Source organism: Populus trichocarpa, chromosome 6 (genome assembly GCF_000002775.5).
Source record: "Populus trichocarpa isolate Nisqually-1 chromosome 6, P.trichocarpa_v4.1, whole genome shotgun sequence".
Lineage (NCBI taxonomy): Eukaryota > Viridiplantae > Streptophyta > Magnoliopsida > Malpighiales > Salicaceae > Populus > Populus trichocarpa.
Window position 1 is genome coordinate 22,774,621 of NC_037290.2, and position 22,019 is coordinate 22,796,639.

General features: G+C 31.5%; 2 protein-coding genes across 2 annotated transcripts; both read right to left on the minus strand.

Annotated features, from left to right (window-relative positions):
- Positions 1-9,348: 9,348 nt before the first annotated feature.
- On the minus strand, positions 9,349-11,755 carry LOC7462231 (serine/threonine-protein kinase STY17). The gene is made up of 5 exons (XM_052453762.1): positions 11,440-11,755; positions 10,595-11,001; positions 9,980-10,490; positions 9,726-9,868; positions 9,349-9,637 (listed from the first exon to the last, which is right to left on the minus strand). The coding sequence occupies exons 1-5, from the start codon at positions 11,753-11,755 to the stop codon at positions 9,452-9,454; spliced, it is 1,563 nt and encodes a 520-aa protein (XP_052309722.1). The 3' UTR covers positions 9,349-9,451.
- An 8,305-nt stretch (positions 11,756-20,060) lies between these two features.
- Positions 20,061-22,019, minus strand: LOC7462232 (protein BIG GRAIN 1-like A). Its single transcript, XM_002309440.4, has one exon. It carries the CDS (start codon positions 21,649-21,651, stop codon positions 20,284-20,286), a length of 1,368 nt encoding a protein of 455 aa, XP_002309476.1. The 5' UTR covers positions 21,652-22,019; the 3' UTR covers positions 20,061-20,283.

The window sequence follows — 22,019 nt, forward strand, 5'->3', positions numbered from 1 at the left end:
ACTGTTGTATGCATCTAAAAATCATCATTAATTAATAAATGCAAGGTGAAACGATGCAGGTGACAACGACTGGTCAGTTTTTTCTATTCTAATTTGGTTTTTGGTGGGAGGGTACTAATGTAATTTCGAACATGGATTATACCATTTTCTTTAGGGTTTCGATTGGATTATGGAACGTTGTGCACTTGTGCTTCTTCGATTATTTTTTAAAATATTTTTATTTAAAAATATATTAAAATAATTTTTTTATTTTTAAAATTTATTTTTATATTAAAATTATAAAAATAAAATAAAATTTTTCAAAAATACTGTTAAATTCGCAAAAACAAAAGGTAACCTGTGGGCTCGGAGCAAAGCATGGTGCTGTCTGAATCCCGCACTCTTGACTCTTGGAGCCTTTATAAGCATGCTTTTTCTTTTCATTTTTACAAATATTTTGATGTTTTCGGGCCTGGCCTTAAGAAATTGAATTCATTTTTTTCCTAATTTTAAAAAATATATTTTTTTAAAAAAAAAACCGCTTTTCCAATACTAATGAAAATATACTAGTTAGATTTCATGTGTTGTGTTTCGCTATCCAACATTTTTTTCTCAACACCAAAAAAAAAGTATGGGTATTGTTAATTTTTTTTATCATCAATAAAAAATTTAATTACAAAATAAAAAATTTATACATGTATTTTATAAAATAAATTAATAATTATATGTGCCGAAAAATTATAACAAATTTATAGATTCTAATAAAAAATTAAGTTGGGAAGCTAAAATAATGATGCAATTTCTCAGATAAAAAAAAATTGGATATTTTTTTTAGTTTGAAATTAGATTTTTAAAATTTTAACTGGTTTGAATCAAGAAAATAAAATTTTATTTTACAAAATCGAGCATCAACTTAACATCAAAACATATTTTTAACATCACGAGAATCTCATATAAAGTCATCCAATATAAAACATCAAATTCAATCTCAAATTAACTTAATGTGAAAAATATTAAACAGAAAATAAAAAAAATTCAAGTGATAAAAAAAACATTCCGAGTAATTATTGCAACCCACATTAAATTGTGTATTTCTCCTATATTGCATTTCAATTATTTTTTTTAATATTTATTTCATCTTGTATATATTGTCTCACATGTAAAAATCATTTCTTCATGATTTGTCAAAGATTAATTTTACAAAACCAAACTACATTTATTAAATGGATAGAAAAATAAACAAAAGAAGGATGTAAATGAGAACAAAAAGGTTTAAAGGGCCAGTATAATAAAGGATGCAAATGAAAATAAAAATAAGGTGGTAAAAAAAATTGAAAGACTAAATAAAAAAAAGGATACAAATAAAAAAAAATTGAGTTGCCATCTCAAGTTTTTTAATTGTATTGAGAAATATTAGTCACACAATATTAGGAAATTAGTATATTTTTAATATATTTTACTCGAGATATAAAGAGAATAAATGCTTGCATGCAGTAACCATTTATACGGTGTTCCTGTCATGGATGAGTTCGCTTCGTTGAGTAGGAAAAAAAACAGCTTTGTAGTCATATTTTGGCGTTCGTTGTTGCACCTATTTGACCCCTTTTTTTTTTTTTTTTTTTGTTTTTTTTTTTATGAATGTTTAACCCGTTTGCATTACATGTTTTCTCTGAAAATAACACCATGCATGTGGGAAAGATAGGGTTGAATTCAAGGAGGTGTGCCTTGCCTTTGAAAGTGTACATACTCTTCGTTAACGCACAAACTAATTTAAAAATATATTTAATATTTTTATATTACTTTAAATTTAAATTTATAATATAATTTCGAAGATTATTATTAATAAAAACAAATATATATTTAACATTGTTTGTGTGCGTATATATTATACCAGCGGTTAATTTTGTCTTTAATTACCAATCACGAACAAATAAGATTGAACATTTAAATATTTTGGATAAGAAATTGACATTTTTAATAATAATTTGAATTAACTAAAACATTTTTTTCATTTAGCTAATTAACCAGTTTTTTTTCTTTTATCAATTAATTTATCACCCTATCAAGAAATCCGTTACCCCACTAGTTTCTTTAACTAAGATGCCATGTTAGCAAGTAAAGGGGAGGAAAAATCCCCTCTAAACATAGTTGAAAATTAAAAAACAGTGATTATTAAATAAAAAAGATATTCACATCTCATTAATTTTTCCTTTTACTTTTGCTGACATCTCATTAATAACGTTAACCTAAATATTAATTTAAGTATTCATCAACATGAATATTTTATTGTGCAAAAATAAAACAATCAAACACCCTTTTAAATCAAATTAAAAATCAAATACTCAATTATAAAAACCAGATAAGTTCAGTTGCTTAGAATTGCTTTATACTATATATATAAAAAATTAACATTCACCACAAGTGAGATCGATATTCACATCCCCGAGAAGAAAAAACAATCTTGACAAATATTGGTCTCCGTTGTTGCCCATATTTGACCCGTTTCTTGAAAGTTTGACCCGGTGGCGTTGCATGGCTCTCCAAAACAACACAGAACATGTGGGGGAAGAAAATATACTTAGGATCATATCATCCCTCTCTCTCTAGGATTCCGATCAATCACTGAGTTCGGTACGCGGTGACAGTGACGAATTCCGATCCTTAATTCATTCAAATTTCGACAATAATTACTGGGGAAAAAAGTGTTCATGTAGAACTCAATTTAATTGAATCTCATTGCTGAGAATAATCACTAGACAAGCAAATATACAGTGTCGGTTCAAAGCCCGAATCATGATCTTCACTTGTCGACGCCAATATAACTCGATTTGATTGCTGAGATTATTCAGTTTCTACCATAAAAAACGTGTCAGTGACCATTTTTATTTTGTTTTTTTAGAAGCAATTTTTACTGTATTTATCTGACAGGATATGATGTTTTAAAATTGAAAACGATGGTCTGATGAAAAGTATTATTCGATCTCTATGAGTTAATCAACATTAACAATTAATTATTTATTCGGACTATCTTGCTGTTAGGAGCAAAATGATAACCACGTGATGCTAAAATAAATATTAAAAAAAAAACAATCACTATACCGATTTTTTATTTTAAAATAATATTTATTTTTTATTTTTTATATTAACACATAAAAATATCAAAAAACTTTAATTCAAATGAAAAAAATAAAAATAAAATTATTGTTAAAAAAATATTTTTAAAACGCAAAAAACAAACAGGTTTTATCCCTAATAAGTCAAAAGTAATATGACAATGTTTTTTTTACTGTAGCACCACGCTTTCGTAGAAGATTGATTTTTTTATTTTAAATTAATTTTTTGTGTTTTTTATTATTTCAGTATACTAACATCAAAAATAAATTTTAAAAAATAAAAAATATTATTTTAATTTATTTTTAAATAAAAAAAATATTTTAAAAAACAATTATTACTGTATAATATTAATTCACATTCCACAATTAAATTTCTGAAGTGCACGAGTCTTATGATTGGGCCTGCTATAAAGATTAGAGTCGCACCCTTTCTAATTCCATGCCTGAAGCATTCAATAGTTCTAATAAGATATTTTTTACATTCTTAAGTGTCTTCATCAGTGGTTGAAGGGTCAAAATTGCAGCTCATTAAAGTTTTCAAAGAAGTTAATGGAAAGGTGTAGCTTAATTGATTATATCCTAAATTTGTTTTTTTAGAGATCATCAGTTTGTATCTCACAAACTTCAAGATTACCGGAAGTTTATATGGTCGTTAATTTTAGAACCTGTAGGATTAGTTAAGATACACACAAACTGACTCAGACATTTGCTTTGATAAAAAAAATGTTTGCTAAGAAGAAGAGATGAAATGACTTGAGTTCAAGTTCCATTTTTATTAACCAGTCACGATTTCAAGAAAAATCTGGTTTCCAAGCCAAGATAAAAGCTCAATCTTGGTAGAAATTAGGTAATATTTATCTACTTACACTAGAGATTGTTGCCTTGCGTTGGGGTTATTGGGATATTCTCTCTTTTTCTAAAATAAGAAAAAATTATTTTACCCTATATTTCTCAAGGGTTTAGGTTAACTAGTGTATTTAGAACACTTGTTAGGAGTCATGCTTCGAATTAAAATTTAATGTTCTTTTTCTTTATAGAATTTATTGCCAAGGCTTAAAAACATTATCTTATAAAATAACACTTTGCCAAATTAACCAACAAGGTCACCCATTGTCGTGGAGGTCGCCTAGCTAGGAGGACCAAAATGGTCGCCCAAGCCAGGGCGACGAGGTCCACAAGTTGTCCGCCCACTGACCAAACGGCTTGCCGGGTTAACCCACAAGGTCACCAAGTTTTTTCTTTTCTTGTTTTTTCTTCAACTCGACCTAGTTTCAATCCTGGATCGGCCAGATTCCGGATTGACCCGCCAGGCCAAATCGAGTTTTAAACCAATACGACTTTTCTTTCAATCATTTATTAGTCATGAAATTTATGGCAACTCGCACCTACCAATGAGCCATTATAATTCGCCAATGACATGATTTCCTTTTTCATAGAGAAATTTCAAGCTAGATGTATAAATACGCTAATTCTCATTAGGTAAAAAGGGACTAATTTTTTGGACAGAGCTAGATAGAGGACTAAACTCAGATATGCCCACAACATTCTTTTACTTTTCTTTTATTATACACCATCCTTTTGTTTTCCACGATTACTAACTTTAATATCAAAAGATTTCTTACTTCACTTTACGAGTAACTTATTTTTAAAAAAATTCTCAGCTTACAAGCTTAAATTTTGTCACGAATTATGATAAATTAAAAACATCACCATATAAAGTAACACTTATTTAATGTAAATAATCAATATAATTTATTTTCATTTAAATATGTTATTTTCATTCTATTTTTAATCACAAACAATTAAATAAAATAAATGCGTTTGGATAATATTTAACGGTGAAAGGCGCCCATTATCTTTTATCATATTATAATATATAAACAATACTGATATTAAATTTCACCCCACCTTTGATTAAGAAAGAGTAACTAACATCGAAGAAATTCGTGAGAAATAAATTATAAATATAAAAATAGATTAATCTTGTTTATCCATTATTTTCTATTCGTGTGCCATATAGAATCTTAAATGATATAAAAATAAGTATTTTAAAAATATTTTTGAAAAAAATTAAAATTTTTTTATTTACTTCAAATTAATATGTTTTTAGTGTTTTTAAATCATTTTGATGCGATGATGTCAAATTTAAAAAAAAATAAAAAAATATTATTTTAATACATTTCGACTCGAAAAGTTCTTTGAAAAGCAACCGCAACCACACTCCCAAACAAGCAGTAAATCAGACAAAAGTAAGATCATTCCTAGCATATTTTTTATTTAATAATTTTTTTATCAGATAATTACACTAACTTACATTTTAAAATAAAATTCAAAAATAGTTTAATTAAAACAACTATCCATATGTATCACAATAAAAAAGAAACTCCTTTTCTCTTCTTATTTCTTTTATTTTTGCAAGAAATATATGGATTTTCTTATGGTAAAATATGAAAAAAATATACTTTCAAACCAGCTTGATGAATAAAATTTTTAAATGATTGTTGATTTTAAGAGATCTACACACACATAGACAACAAACACGCATACATCCTAACTTCAAACAATTGTATGTCTATAATTTTTATTTCAATGTAATTAAAGATTATTAACATGTTTAAAAATCTAACATACTAATTAATCAAGCTATGTATGAAATTATTCAGATTTTAAATAAGGAATATGTTAATCAAATATATATTTATAAAAACTAGTTATAGATAATTAAAAATAATATATCAGGTACTAGGAAAAAAAACTTACAAATAGTCGAATAATACACGTGCCAAGAAAACTGGTATGAATTAAAGTTCAACCATTCACTAATTCACTTCACACTAGTTTTTTTTCTCATAACTACTGCATCTTCAAAACATTAATTTTCACTTTAAAAAAAATATAAAAATAATTGATCTATTTTTAAAACTATTGTCGAGAGGAAGTATATATAATTAATTAAAATCGGTATTTTGATCCAAACACAATTAACATTAGACAATGTCACTTCTCCATCTATTTCTTGTCGATTACAGTTAAAAGACTTCATTCAATTCGCACAAAATGTCAAAATAAATTAATATTTATTTTGAAAGATATTTTTTAACATTGAATAATAGCAAATGAAAGGATACGAGAACCCATTTGATAATGATATAACACAATAAAAAAAAAATGTCTCTATCAACAGGTGTTCCTTGAACGTTTGGTAGCTTTACCCAAAATTAATACCTTTTATGTCTTCACATATTTTTTCTTTTATCCATGACAATTTAAATAGATTTCCGTAACCTAATCTTCCCTTAAAAATAACCACCTTTGCACATCTAAAAAACTTAGGTTGCAATAGCGAACGAGGTAATTTTTATTTTTTTTTGCTCTCTTTTTCTTTCATTCTTGTTATTTTTAATTTAATTTCTTAATATTTACTTAATTTTAAATTTAAATTTAAAAATTATTTGATTTTTTTATAAAAATATCATAATCTCAAATAAACATCTCTAGCATCCTTATATTTGATTTTGCAGTTCATTCATATTTAATTTTATGATCATTTATTTTTTATATCGTATAATTAAGTAAAAGATATTAGAAAAATAAAGTTATTAAATTCAGTAAACTCATTGTAGCATCCTTATATTTGATTTTGCAGTTCATTCATATTTAATTTTATGATCATTCATATTTAATTTTATAATTATTTATTTTTTATATTATATAATTAAGTAAAAGATATTAGAAAAATAAAATTATTAAATTCAATAAACTCATTGTTCAATTGTGAATTTAAAAGATTGTGCTGTGAAGTTCAGGTCTATTTAACATGTCATCATTTTAATATTAAATAAAAAATTATTTTAAATTATTTTTTAAATCAAATTATATTTTTTATTAATAATTTGAATTGTTTTTAAATATGTTAAATGAAATAAATTACATTAAAATAATTTTTATTTAATTTAATTTTAATCCTAAATTAATCAATTACTTGGTTGGAATGTTGGGTTAGGTTTAATTCCACGTGGTGTGATTTTTTTTTTGCCCCGCAAACTAGTTTATACCAAAAAGAAATAATAAAAAAGATCTGATGTGTACATCACTTTCATAAATGTCTTTCGTACCACTAACCTTTTGTTTGGTTCCACATATTTATTGTCAACTTCGATAAAATTGGCATTCGTTCATGGATGCTAGCTTGATTCTTTTGACCACAGGGACGAAAGAGATGGAGTGGTTTGATTGCATTTTTTCACCATCACCTAACGGTGGCACATTAATTTATTTATTATGATTATTTTCGATTTAGTTTAGTTTTATTTTTATTAAAAAAATAACTAAACTGAATTTTTTTAAAAAATCCGAAACCGAACCGAAACCAGTTCAAACCCACCGGTTTTGGTTCGGTTTTTAGGGCAAAATTGGTTCAAACTGGTTTGACTCGGTTTTTTTCCGGTTCGATTCGATTTTTTCGGTTTCAAGCTTATAAAACTAAAATAGAACAGAACCGGTCGGTTTTTTAAAATTTTAATCGATTTAATCGGTTTTTTTAGTTATTTTTTTCCGGTTTTCTCGGTTTAATCAGTTTTTTGGTTTTTTTTCTCACCCCTATGTATTATTAATGTGATAATTTTATTCTTACGCTATTATGTTTATCATTATTATGGGAATTATCTTGTTTAAGAATATTTACACTGGATAAGAATATAATTATACATAGTGTATTGAATGCTAGTTATTATAGACAACTCTGCATTTATAAATATAAGAGGATAGTTGCTCACTCAAGGCTTCTCTTATACTCAGAATTAAATTATATCTCATACACTCTTCTCTATATCCTGACAGAACTTTTCATGGATCTTATTCACAATCAAACTGTGACTTCCTATGTTTTTTCTACTATGTTGACGGACTGCCCTCTCTACACCCACTGTGTCGATGGCTTTTCCTCCTGGTTTTAGTGCATCGATTGCTCCTTCATCAATGTTTGTTGCGCTGCCAGGCGCCTATCTTCCAGTTTCTGAATCAACATACGTGTTTTTCCCCGTAACTGTTGTTGCTGCCATAATTATTTTATGCTTTTTTTCTTACTTTTTCAAAAGCACAATGCTACCGCAAAAACAACATACACTGCCGACAAGAAGTTTATGCTTTTGTTGATGGTCCTTACCCATGTCCTTCCTCCCATATTGTTGTCACCAATCCAACAACTCTAGTGGATAACTCTCATTTTATATCAACTGAAGTGCTGCACCTTGTGGTTTGATGTGAGACATCGTATGGCATCTGGAAGACTCTTGAAACAACCCTTGCTTCTCCATGGGTTTTTTCAAGACTTACGCCAAGGAGATGTTATGGATAGTGTGTATTTGCAAAGAGCAAAGTCTATTTTTGATAAACTAGCTACTGCTGTAGACAAACCTCTGTCTTTGGAGGATTTTGATTTTTATATTTTTCATGGGTTAAGAGGTGGATTTAGGGACTTAGTGATTAGTCTTTCTACAAAGACAGAGCCTTTCTCTTATCTTCGTATCCATCTATTTACCCATCAATTCCTTCACCAATATTCTCTGGACAATCGTTAACTTCAGAACTTGTAAGATTAGTTGAGGTGTTCGCAAGCTAACTCAGACATCCCCATTAATAAAATAAAATAAAAATTATCTTCAACCATCGCTTGGACCTTCGACCATAACACCATTTTTGTCGACACCATCTCGGCCTTTTTCATTGGCTTATGTTTGCAAAATGCCAGTCTTCATCCTCTTCATCCTCTCATGGACATTCATGTGGTTCTTTTGGCAGTAACGATGGCAGACATCACCGTGGTGGCTGGCGAAACAACTGTGGTATGTTTTTTTTTTAGAGAAGCTATAAAATAAAGAGAAAATTCTAACTCGTTTTTTTTTCTGTGTACTTTCCCTCTCCCTTTACTCATTCTATGTAAAATATAAAATAACTTTAAATGGTTGCTGGAACACTGGAGATGCCATTAATTGTACTAAGTTTATGACACCCCTACATGTTTTGTCCGCCATTAAGCAATGTGCTCTCTTACAAGTCAGAAACCGATTTGGACCTGACTAGGAGTGGCCATAGCTATGCATCGAGCCATTGATTGAAAACAAGAATTCCGGCAGCACCGGGATAGATTTTTGAGGGATGGACGTGATGACACGAAAGTTGCAATTTTGCAGCTTTAATCGGAGATGACATGACAGAACGTTAAGGTAAATTTGGAAACTTGCTGCTGATGGTCATATGGAATTATAATCATAATTATAAATATTACCAATCATACAAGTATTTAATTATTAGACCTCTTAAAGTACAATTACATTAAGAAGTGATAAAATCTGACATTTTTAAGCATCCTCTATGATTCTCTGTTGGATTTTTCTGAGACTAGAAGTGATTGTGGCAAAGGATGGTCTAACAGAAGCATCTTGATCCCATGATTGAGAAATGAGATCGATGAGCTCGCCAAGTTGATCATTGTCCTCGTGAGGAAGCATAGGCCTCAGCTTTCCTTCGGCAACTTCCATTGCAATCTGATTTCACAAGAAAAGGTAGATAAATACATATGAGACTAGCAAACCATCAATTAAGGTGGAATACCTTACAACTTTGATCACATACCTTGCTGGGACCGAAATCTGTTTCTATGTATGGATAATCCCCAGTCATAAGCTCATTAAGTATAACAGCAAAGCTATAAACGTCGCTTTTTTCGTTATAAGGTTCGCAGCGAATCACCTCTGGCGCCATATAGACATATGTTCCTGGAGATTTATAAGAAATCAAAGAAAGAAATGCGAGTATCGTAAACTTATGCAAAATAATCTGACTGCGTACTTGAACAATAGCAAGTAGTTAATTGTACTAGTCCTTACCTGTTTCACCGGTGAGTGCCATTTCTGCGTCATCCAAGAACCTAGCATGACCAAAATCTGCCACCCTGACGTGATTGGAATCGTCTAAGAATATATTGCTAGGCTTTAGGTCACGGTGAATGACCTTGGGCTTCTGTTCATGGAGATATTGCATTGCTTGAGCAATCTCCAATGCCACAGTAACCCTGTTTTGAAATGGAGGAATTGGAACCGATCGCTCGTTTCGCCTGCTACCTGGTCCATGTAGCCACTCCTTTAGTGTCATGCCTAAGATTTCTGTCACTACCCATGCATTACTAGGGGGATCAATGCATGCCCCCAATAGTTGCAGCACATAACAATGCCGCTGTCTAGATAAAGTGTCAAGTTCTTGAGCAAAAAAGTTGACACCATTTTCATTTGAAAGGAAAAAGTCAGGAAACATGCACTTCACTGCAACATCAAATCCTCGCCAAATTGCTCTATAAATATCTGCAGTACTTCCTTGGCCAATTTTCTCTTGAAATTCGATCTGTTACGTTACATGTACAAGTGTGAATTATACGTTGTATTCTTATCCTTCTGCAATGGTCTAATAAACAATGTAGTGATGCCAATAAGCATGGGAGGCCTTACCTCGTGAGATTCAATATACCATCCATTCATCTTGGCTTGATCGATAGTGAAAGCAAGATTTGGAAGTTGGGGCACTTGAGTGGGCAGCTGATGAGGACTGGTAATTCTGGGGCTGACAATATTGGTGGGAAGAGCATCTTTTATTCCTTGTTGATCATCTTTGTTTTGAATTATGAGGTCCAAGAAGCCGTTTTCTTGTGCTACTTGAAGACAATATTTTAGATAATCTTGTGTAGTTTCCATCCTCTTCCTGTACATGATACGGAGCTCCTTCTGCTTAAGGACTTCCCTTTCAAGGTCTGCCACCTTCAAAATCGAAACAAGACTTCTCAGAGCCACATAAAGGAGGTTAGGCCTTGTAGGCCTTGGGGAGGGGACTTTAGCAAGGCTAACCAGCTTGGTCCAATCTAAAAATTCAAGAAACTTTATGTAAAAGCCTATACTGGTCTGGAGTCCGATTCGGCTGTGGCCTAAGATTTTCCCTAATAATTGTGCAGTACAGATTCTCCGCAAGATATGTAATCAAAGTTGTACATTATTTTAAAACCATTACTCTATTAATTGTGAGTTCTCTGTAAAATATTATTTATAGATTGTTATATATTGTTTATTACTTTGATATATTATATCAAAACAAAAAATACTTTGAAAAGCAATCTTATCACATTTCCAAACACCCCCCCTAATCTTTATATATAAATAAAGTAAAGTAAATGGTATGGGCTACAATTTAATAGCAAAAAAAGAAAAAAAGATTTGATTTCAAGAAACAATCTAGGCATTCTAGGCCATGGACCAGGCTAGTGTTTTCATAGATTGACTAGTTGGGCCAGTATAAAAGAGACCAGCTTTTTCAATTGGCCATATATGATTAGCAGCTGGGACTGGTCGACATTGACTATACCATGCACCTAACAATAGCTGTGGTCCAAATACCTGCTGCCTCAGCTCGGATCTAGACTGCTGCTGCTGCTGGCTCTCCTTCGTCGAGACAATAGATCCCTTACCCATGCAGTCGTTAAGCCTCCGACAACATCCTCCTGAATTAGTGGTTTTGATGGTAGAAATCTCATTCTTTCCCGGAAAATTCTCGACCGGAGATTGCCTAGGACTAAATAGAGTGCTGGCCTTCTTCTTCTGGCTACTACCTGCAACAATCATGGCGTGTGTTCTGTTGCCTTAATTAGTTTAGCATTTGATGCAGGGGTCGATCAGCTTAACCAACAACATTAATGTTGCTTATATTTTGTTTTGCTCTTGTTCTCTACCGCTCTGCAAACGACAATTTTGACGGATTTTGTAATGAGGAGCGGAAATCACTAGGCAATTGACATTAACTTCTGCATTATCTTCTAGTAAATGAAAAAAAAAATGTATCTCTATAATGTTTTTTTAATGGGATCAAGAATCCGTTTGACATGAATTATAAATTATGATTTTTTATTTATTTTGAATCATAGTTTTAAAATTATTTTTCACAAATAACTTGCGATAAAAATGAGTTAGGATGAGTTATTGTCTGGTAAAGATGTCTCCGAGTAAATCTTTGAGTGAAAGAAATGTAATGCAAGTTAAAATTCATAAATTATGTTTTTTTAATCTTTGATTTAATCAAAGTCTTGAAGCAGTTTTTTAATCAAATTTTTATATATTCAAGTTAAAAGATATTTCTGGCTTATGACTTTTCTATAGATAATTTTTTTAAAAAAAATAAATCAATTTACAAAATATTATATAAAAACATAGCCCAAAGAGCTGGCCAGTTTTCATTCAAGCTAAAAGGTATTGTGGTTGCCGTATATGTGTTTTTAGGAAGGATACGAAATTGTTCTCTATGCTATTTTAGACTTTTTACAGCAAGGATCGAACGGTCGCCGTATATGTGTTTGTAGGCTAAAACTCAAGGCAAGTCGGTTCAGATTTTGGACCTTCCAATATTTCCCAACATCGGCGAACCCTGCAGATAACACCTGTAGTTAAATGGCGGCCTTCTGGCAGTATGCTTGGGACAATATATGTCAATGGAGTTTTCGAAAATTTAGATTTTTTTTTAATTTCAGATTATTTTTTTAATCTTTTTAAATTGTTTTAATGTGTTAATATAAAAAATATTATTTTAATTAATTTTCTATAAAAAAAAACATTTTAAAAAATAATTATTATTACAAGTAGGAATCACTTCTAAGTTCTAAAACTTTGAAAAAGAGATTTTATAGCATGAAGAAATGATCACTTCTACTAACTTGGATTCCTGTTAATTCCTCTTGAATTGGTGATAAATTATTGGGTCATAGAATCTATTCGTTCTAATAAATTTTTTTTTTAAAAAAAAAATTTAGGATTTAAGAATTTTGACCCTATTATGTTTAAAATAAAACAGTCATTTTAATTGATTAGCAAAAAAGCAGTACTGGAATATGTGTTTTTTTTATAGTAACCAGCATGTTTTGTGAAATGTTAAGTTTGGTTTTTTTTTTAATATACTTTTTATCACATACTTCAATTTTTAAAAATTAAACCAGGAAATTGTTTAATTTATAAACAATATCATGGAACCTACCAAAAACTAAATGTTCATTGAGAATATTCTTTGCCTCAGCCCAAGTCGCAGGCAGGAGGACCTAAGTATTTGTCAAAAACAAATGACAAAACCCTATAGAACTCCTCTATATATTAAGGCGTAACACACATACTAATAATATGGTCGTGATAATTAGCACAGTGCTTAGAATTGATATCTCTCTTAATTGTTTGGTAACTTTTGATTCTAACCTTAAAATCGACATTATTTGTATTAATATATTATATATGTTGAATGTGCTAGACCTATATAGTAAAGTGCACCATTAAAATTTTTAGAATAAAATAGTCAGTGTGTTTGTTTTACGTTTGAAAAATATTTTTAAATTTTTTGATTTTTTAATTTTTTTTATAATTTTAGATCATTTAAATATGTTGATATCAAAAATAAATTTAAAAAAATAAAAAAAATATTATTTTAATATATTTCTAAATAAAAATAAATATCTTAAAAAAAAATTATCAAAATATTATTTTGATTTATTTCTAAATAAAAATAAAAATCTTAAAAAACACTCACTATCACAATTCCAAACATTATCTTAGTTTTGATTTACATGTAATCTAACCCAAAAATATCTTTTATTATCAAAACAAAATTAATATACAAATAATATAGTATGCAACAAATCGGTTATATTACATGATAAACTTCTAGTAAACGTTAATGAAGAAAACCCTAGCCTATCCTCTCTTCTGTCTAACAAAAGCCTTCTCCTCATAAATTTTATTTTTTTCACTATTATTAAAGATTTATTTTAATTAACATGATTTAAATAAATTATAAGTAAATAAAAAAATATTTTTTTTTTTTGTTTTCTACTCAAAGAACCCTTGATTTTTTAAAATTTAATTCTTAATTTATAGTTGCTAATTAAATGTTAATAACGATGAGAATTAATTTTTATTAATTCCCCAACCTTTTAGCTTTTAAAATTCACTATGAAAAAAGGAGTGAATTAAGAAAGAGTTTCCAACTTGAATTTTTCAGATTTTGACACTTCTTTTTTTTGCTTTTCATGCTTTGATTTTCCTCTAAGTTTTATATTATTTGATTTAAATATCTTTTTTAGAAACGCATTTAAACTGAGATAGTGTTGTTAAAATTTTAAGAAACATATTGTAAACATTCTAGTTGTACAATTGATGCGTAATAAAACCTTAAGCATTAAAGTTTTAAAAACAAATAATTCATCCATGATAATAATAAAAAGTTTATTATTTTAAAATGTTTCAACAAGTAAATATCATTCTTGTTTTAATTTAAACATAGTTATTTTTTTTTGTAATATACATACTAGGATCTTAATTTTATATCAATTGTAAGTTTGAATATATACTTAGTATGCATATTGGTATTTTTTTTATTATATTTGTGTTGAAAGCATGTTTGTCTTTAATTTTATTTTTGTATTTTTTTATATTTAGTCATGTATACACTCTAGGCTTTCCTTGAATTTTTTTTTTATGTATTGTATGCTTTTATTATGATACACACTAGTCTAATATATATTTACAAACTTTGATCTACAACCACTCCTTTAGATTTTTTATTTGTTTTCCTTTCCTTCCCATCCTTTTTTTTTTTCTAGTTGTTTTGTTTTGTAGATCCAAAAAAGATATGTTTTAATAATTAAAGATTCAATCTATATCAGTGTTATATTAAATCATTTGTGTATTTGTAGGTGGATCTAGATTAGTCTAAATTTATGTTTTTTTCTATCTCTTTTGTTAAGGGTTTAGTTCTATTTGGAGTTTCGATTCCATGCTTATTGCTTAATGTAATCTCCCCTTTAATCTATTCGTAATGGCTTAAACTTATATGTGAACGTATGATGCTATAAATATTTTAAAAATGCATCTTAAGTTTGAGAATTTTAAAGAGTTTAGTTTGTAATTAAAATCAATAAAATAATCTTTTATTTTTGAGAATTTAAAGGCAAATTATTTTTCTAAAAAAAAGAAGTGGATGATGCATCGCCTGCCATGAAAGACGATATCACTTATTGTCCATAATCTGACCATCACAGTTGTGGTTGTAAAATCAAAGTTTTTTTATAACTAAAAATCTGTTTTTTTAATATATTTTCACCTAAAAACATCTAATAAACATCCTTAAAATCACCTAAAAAAATTATGAAAAAAAAACCCCTAAAAAGTGTATGAAAACACAAAATTAAACCAGATTTTTTTTTCTTTTGACCACAATCTAATTTTTTCAAACAAGATGAATGTTCAAAAAACACTTCAATGAAATCCCTCTTGTTGAGTGAATGAATCTTACTGACACAAAAAACAACAAGTTTCATTATCGAAAAGTAGTCATTCACCAACTTTCTCTTCTCTTTATTGATTTCAGGTAACTTCCTCTCTCTCTTTTCAAATTCAAGGACTGAAATGTTAAAATAATAAATTCTTAGACCAAAATATTAAAATTGAAAAAACTACAGGGACTGAATAGTAAAAAAAATAAAAGTAGGTGGACTAAATAATTTTTTTCCAATGAATTTGAGATTGGATGAGATTTCTTCTTATTTTATACTTTGATGTTTTTTTATTGAATTGTTTATTTCCTTAACAAATTTTAATAAATTAGTCATTAATTTTGGCATAAACAAATGTAATTAAGAACAAAAGGTTTGAGGTTGAAAAGAAAAAGGAGTTTATCGTGAGTGATTTAATTACCTATCTTCATAATACATTTGTGATTTAAATGCATTGCAATTATAATGCATGCTTTCAAATAATTACTGAAAGTAGTGTCCATGAAACAGCAACGAGTTGAGACAGGAATCCTTTGTGGAAAGAACATAGTGGAATGCGTGCTTTATTGGAGTTTTTGTTTTTGTTTTTGTTTTCTTTGCTTTCCTTGTCTTTCTTTGGTAAGATTCTTGTTGATCAAAGTATTAATGTTCCATTCCTCATTTTGAACTTTGTAGTGGAAAAGAAAAGCTGCGAACGATCTCATGGGAACTCGTCTCGGGATCGCAAATTACAAAACCTTTGTCTTCTACCTGCAAAGCAAAAGTGCTAAGCAGTGGACCATCTACCTTACTCTACGTTAGGACTGAGGAGGGAGGTGTGAGAGTGACCCTCTCTCGCCCTCTCTCTCTCAATTTGCCAACTTTAACGTGGCATGCTTAAAACTGAAAGGGCAGACGGAAAGAGAGAAGTCATTTCTACATTTTCTTTGGTGCGAGGTCTAAATTACTGTCGTTTTCTATCATGAAAGTTGGAGCCTTTTGTTTTTTTCCCCCCTCTTTTCTCATTGCTCCCTCCTTCTTTTGTGAAGATAGAGGCCTTGCAACCAAACAGTATGTTACAGTGAGTGAGAGTGTGAGACAATTAATGGAAACTACTCCCTCAATTAATTGTATCTTCTTCTTCGGGAAGACGAAGAAAATTGAAGGAGCAGTAAACGCTAGCATGAGAATACAGATACTCTTAACCGCTGGTGGTCAACCAGCAGCAGCAGCAGCACAACCACCACCACGCACATTAAGTTAAAAGTTTAAGAGCCCATCAATTAATTAACCAAAATGACAGCGCATTTTTATATATTCAATAAATAGATACTGATGATAATAATTAATAAGAGTTCATGAGTTTGATTTAATTCCAAGGAATTCCTCCGCACTTGAGATTAAGAATTGAAGAAAGATATTACATTATATATACATTGGACCTCCTTTTGGACAAAAAATAAAAATAGTATTTGGTTCATAGCCTTAAAAGTCTTACACGGGTTGGGTTAGAAAGCAAAGTCATTAGTACTGAGATTCACTTAAAGAATTCAATAGTAACTAATAAATTATCAGCGTGGTTATTAAAGTTAATTATTATTCATATATTAATATCAGAAAGTTTTGAAATTTTAGAGGCATTAATTTAATGCAATTTCTAATTTAATTTGAGAGTCGTGAATACAGTTGAATTCTCAAGATTCAATACCTAAAATGGATAACGATGCATGTTTCTAATGTTCTAAATTTAAGAATTCTGGCCTGCTCCCTCCCTGTATGTATATTTGTCGAGGTCTGTGGTGGTTGCTGGAAGCTCCAAAACTCGATTCTCAACAAGAAAGAAACATTCTTGCATTTTTTGTATAAGAAGAGTAAAGACAAGGTTGTGTCTTATTTATCCTGTGGTAATAAGAAACACTGAGCCTGTCTAATCCTATCTGAAATTTGGTGAATAACAACAGCATCAGAGTGATTAGACTAAGCTTTTAAACAAATGAATAATCATGAAGCAACAAGAAGAGGGAATATGTTGATTATGATTGAGAGATTTGTTATAGAAAATAAAAACTTGTTGATGCCCTGGAGGTTAGTGATTAAGGGTCAACCTAGCTAGCTAGGTTTGTCTTTTCAAAGAAAAACTCACTACACGCCCACGAACATTATTCTTCTCATCATTGCTGCCAACTTCCCCACCTCACCTCACCTACTGTGCAGAATCTTTAACTTATAAGGGAGACTCGAGGAATGATCCTCGCAAAAACAATACTCTACTCAGCCCAGTTTCAATCTTGTTAATTTAATTAACCTCTATATACACAACACAAAGCCTTTATTATATATTAACTACAATATTCAACACCTCTAGTTGATCACAAGAGCTCAATTGAGCCCTTCACCAATATTTCTTGAATAAGTTATGATTCCACCACCATCCTAAACAAATATAATTTGTACTTGTTTGTCATGTTTCTAATCATACGATCGTGTAGAATTTTGACTGGGGGCGATTATTATACTACTTTGAACCATCCCATTTCACACTACGGAATATTAATCTATGCATGCTCCTCACGTATTGATGATAGATAGGCCATTATTAGGTCTACTAACAATGAACTCCTAGCCCTAGCCTCTGACAAGTATTTTATTTAGAAATATGGTTGATGCTTGAGCATTGTGTGGTTGTATTTCAAGTTGAACTTAGTTCTGCCGCCTCAATAATCATTGCTTCTAATATTCTCAAATTAATTTGATTAGAAGGGATTGGACAGTCATTGTCACACGTTTGTTTGATTTGAAATATGTTCACGATCTCTTGATCTTGTTTTATGGAGTGTGTGTGGTGTGATGCATCTTGAGATTTCACATGGCAACACCGGGAGAGAGAGATTAGGATGCTAACTATGTGATTCCTTTTGGGCGTATGATCACGTCTCAACTCTTAATTTAAAATCTACATGAACATCCCTCGTCTTAGTTTTAGAATATATTGCAGGATTTGGAGGGGAAAATGGTTTTCTAAATCCACAGTCTATCCTCTGTAATACACGTCTTCAAATTAGATAGACAAGGGGGGTGAGCATTCACTTACCACATTCATTTCCCCTCTCTTTTGGGGGTGGCGTTGAAGAAGGGATCGAGTAAATAAAACCAGCACTCGATCATTTCAAACGTACTGAGTTAGTAATGCAATAATAGCACTTGCAAGCTTCTGCTTCTTTGGTTATAACTTGTATATAGGATGGTCCAAGTTTAAACCACCGCCCTACTGTAATAATTAACAGCTTAATTTGTAGCCCTCCACTGTTGACTTGCTCCCTCTCCCTTGGCTATCAAGCCAATAGCAGAGGCACGATCAGTACTTACAGACATATAAAGATCTGCAGTTCATCAGAACGAAGCAATCGTCCGTGATATATTGTAAATATCAATTTGATATTTACAGTTAAGTATTATCAATACATGTATCCTGTATTGATTTTGAGGACCACCAGCTTCTGTTGCCCTGCCTTGAACCACACTGCTTCTTTATTGTTGCCGCTGATTTTGAACAATTTCTATGCCCGCCTCAATGAGACACGCAATGCATTAATTCCTTTCTTAGCACTTACTTTAAAAAAAAATGAAAAAAAAATGAAGGCATAATGGGTCTTAGACCAGTAGTTTTCTCTCGATCCCCAAATTCCTTCTACGAAGTTTTCTAATGAGAATCACGAGTTTTAATTAACCTCTCCTCTTGAGGAATTTTTCTTCTTCTATGCCCACACCAAGTATAATATAACATAATCCATCAGTAGCATGGCAATAGCTCAAATAATTGACATTCAAACTTAGTTGGGCATGGCCTACAGAAAATTATTTGGTGGGTTGTGTACCAAATATTTGTTGCAGATGGAAAGTTTAGATTAAGAAGTAATTCTTGGTAAGGAGGGATAAGACCTTTTTTTAGGTTTTCAATGTTGCTGGGCTGGAAATGGTGGTGATGCTAACGCAATGTTCAAGTAATGGATGCGGTGGGGGTGGGGGGCCCTATGCAAAAGCTCTTACTTTCTCTATTCCCATGGGCGAAGATCTGCCTTTGCCTTTACCATCACATCCTCTCATTTTGCTTGTGATTACGATCTCGAATCTTTCATTTTTTTTTTCTTCTTCCTTCACTTCTCTCTTTCTCTCTTTCTTTCTGGCCTTTCCTTTCCTTTCTTTCCCTCAGTTCTATCAAAACCTGTACTGTCAGTCTCTCTCTCAGTTTAGATCACCATCAAGGACTTAACACATCCCCACTCGTTTCTTTTCAGTAAAAACCCATATTCTCTCTTCACTTTCTTCTTTACTTCATTTTTCGAAACTGAATCATTCACACTAGCATCGCCAATATACGTATTTTATACTACCATGCTACTTCTCGAGAGGTATACACCAATTGGACTCTACTACACTCAATATCCAGGACTGTTCAGGACTGAAATTTGGCCAACTTCCTCTGTGATTTCACCATCATATGTCCCATGAAATTAGTAGTACTGAAAAGCTTAAATTCAGACCACTCAGCATGTAGGCAAGTGGATGCAAAAATTGGAGGGATCCAATCCCTTAAGCAGCATGTATCAAATATAATAATAATAATATAGAAAAAAAGTTGATGAAGCAAGAAACAGAAAGATGGTTCTAATTAGAGCCACTAAATTATGCCATTGGAGATGGCATCAACCATTAACAAATTAATTATATTTTAATTTACCATCACCTTTCACCATTCCTATGATTTCCAATAACCTCAAAAATGGATCTTCACCTTGACCCATTATGAACAAAAAAAAAACTAACCAAAAAAAAGGAAAGAAATTTACATATAATAGTAATTAGAAGCTACACTATCAAGCCATTAGCAATGGCACGATTAGTATCAAGATGAGTAGTTTCGTACACGGGAAGTTCTTCACAATACCTACGATCGTTTCCAATTACTGCAAGGTGATCAAGCTCGAATAAATCCGAACTCGAATAGCTTGCAGCATCGTCATCCTCATCCTCATCCTCATCGTGATAGCGATCATTATATTTTCCGCGAACATCAATCATAGTAACATCATTTTTCTTCTGATTTTGACGGTGATCCTTCAAGAACTCTCTAGCCACCTCCTCAACTCTCCTACTCTTCTCCATTACTTGATACTTCAGCTCATCATCAGTTTTTCTTGATGGTGATTTCCCTATTTTCCATGCTGTTGGCAGAGAAACAGACATGAGACTTGATTCTTCCTCTTCATATAATGATTTGTGGCCGACTGGCCTGCAATCTTCATCAACAATTACACTCACAGGGTAAAATCTAACACTCCTTTTAACCCCATTGCGTAATTTTTCCCTGGTCGATGGCGAATGCTTGCTCAAGCATGATCTTGAAAATGATGAAGCAGAAGAGCAGGTCGATGCTTGTCCTGAGTTAAGTTTCCTTTCTTCATCAAAGTTTCCTATGGAAGATGAATTCTTTGATTTCTTTGAGTTCCCTGTGGTGAAGAGGGAATTGAGGAAATTCGCCAGCTTCCCACCTGGTGAAATTGGCTGTTTCACCTTCTTTAGATTGCTGTAAATCTTTAAGGCTCTTGATTTGGACTTGATTATGTTGTCTTCAAGCCTTGGTGTCTGTTCTGAAGCAGAGCTGTAGTGATAATCATCAAACATACGCAGTTCCCTCTGTTCATGGAACAGAGTCCTCTCTGTTTTCTCTGTTTTTCCTGACCGAGCGGACAGGCTTGTCCTGACTGGCTTAGGTCTTGGTGGATTGAAAGAAGAGGCCCTTGATCTTGCACCGTACATAGATTCTGTGTCAGAAGATGAGAACCCACCAGAGCTAGAATCCGAAGAGGTTGAGGTTGAGCTAAAAAACAGGACATCTTGGTCAAGATCATGATCAAGCTGTGCTTTTCTCTCAAGTTCTGTTGAGTTTTGCCGCCTCTGTTGAGTGATGACCTTTTGGGTGACCTTCTGCTCCATCCATTTCTCGATCAAACAAGCACGTTGAAGAGTTGGCATCCCTGCTTCTCCTCCAATGTTCCTGCCAATTTTGTTTTGTTTCTTTGGCATTGTTTCTCTGTAGAACTTCAACTCTTCACGTTTTGGTTCACCATCATCAATAGAACGATAGATTTCATCAAGAAGTGATGAAGAGAAAGATGGGTTCTTGATGCCGTGCTTGTATCTTTCCTCTCTCATTGTTTTCTCCCGCCTATACATGTTTTCTACGTTGAAAATGAGTGTATCAAAGAGAGACAAGGAGTAGAGAAAATGTTTCACTTTTGTTAAGGTATTGATAGAGACTCAAAAGCTGCAATACCGACAGGGAATACAAGTGGAGAGTCATGAAAGAAAGAACAACCAGTACATCAAAAAGAAATGAGCATTATTGGAGCAAAAGCAAGTGTTTTTTCTCTCCAAAAAACTCCTGGGTTTTGGAAACTTGAGGGAGGAGAGTAAGGACTGGTGGTGTTTCTAGGGGGGAGGAGGAGGTTAATGACTAATGAGCACAAGATGTCACGCTTGACTGAGAGAGGAAAAAAGTGGGAAATTTGCACGCCTTGGAAGGAAGATGAAGAGAACGGGAA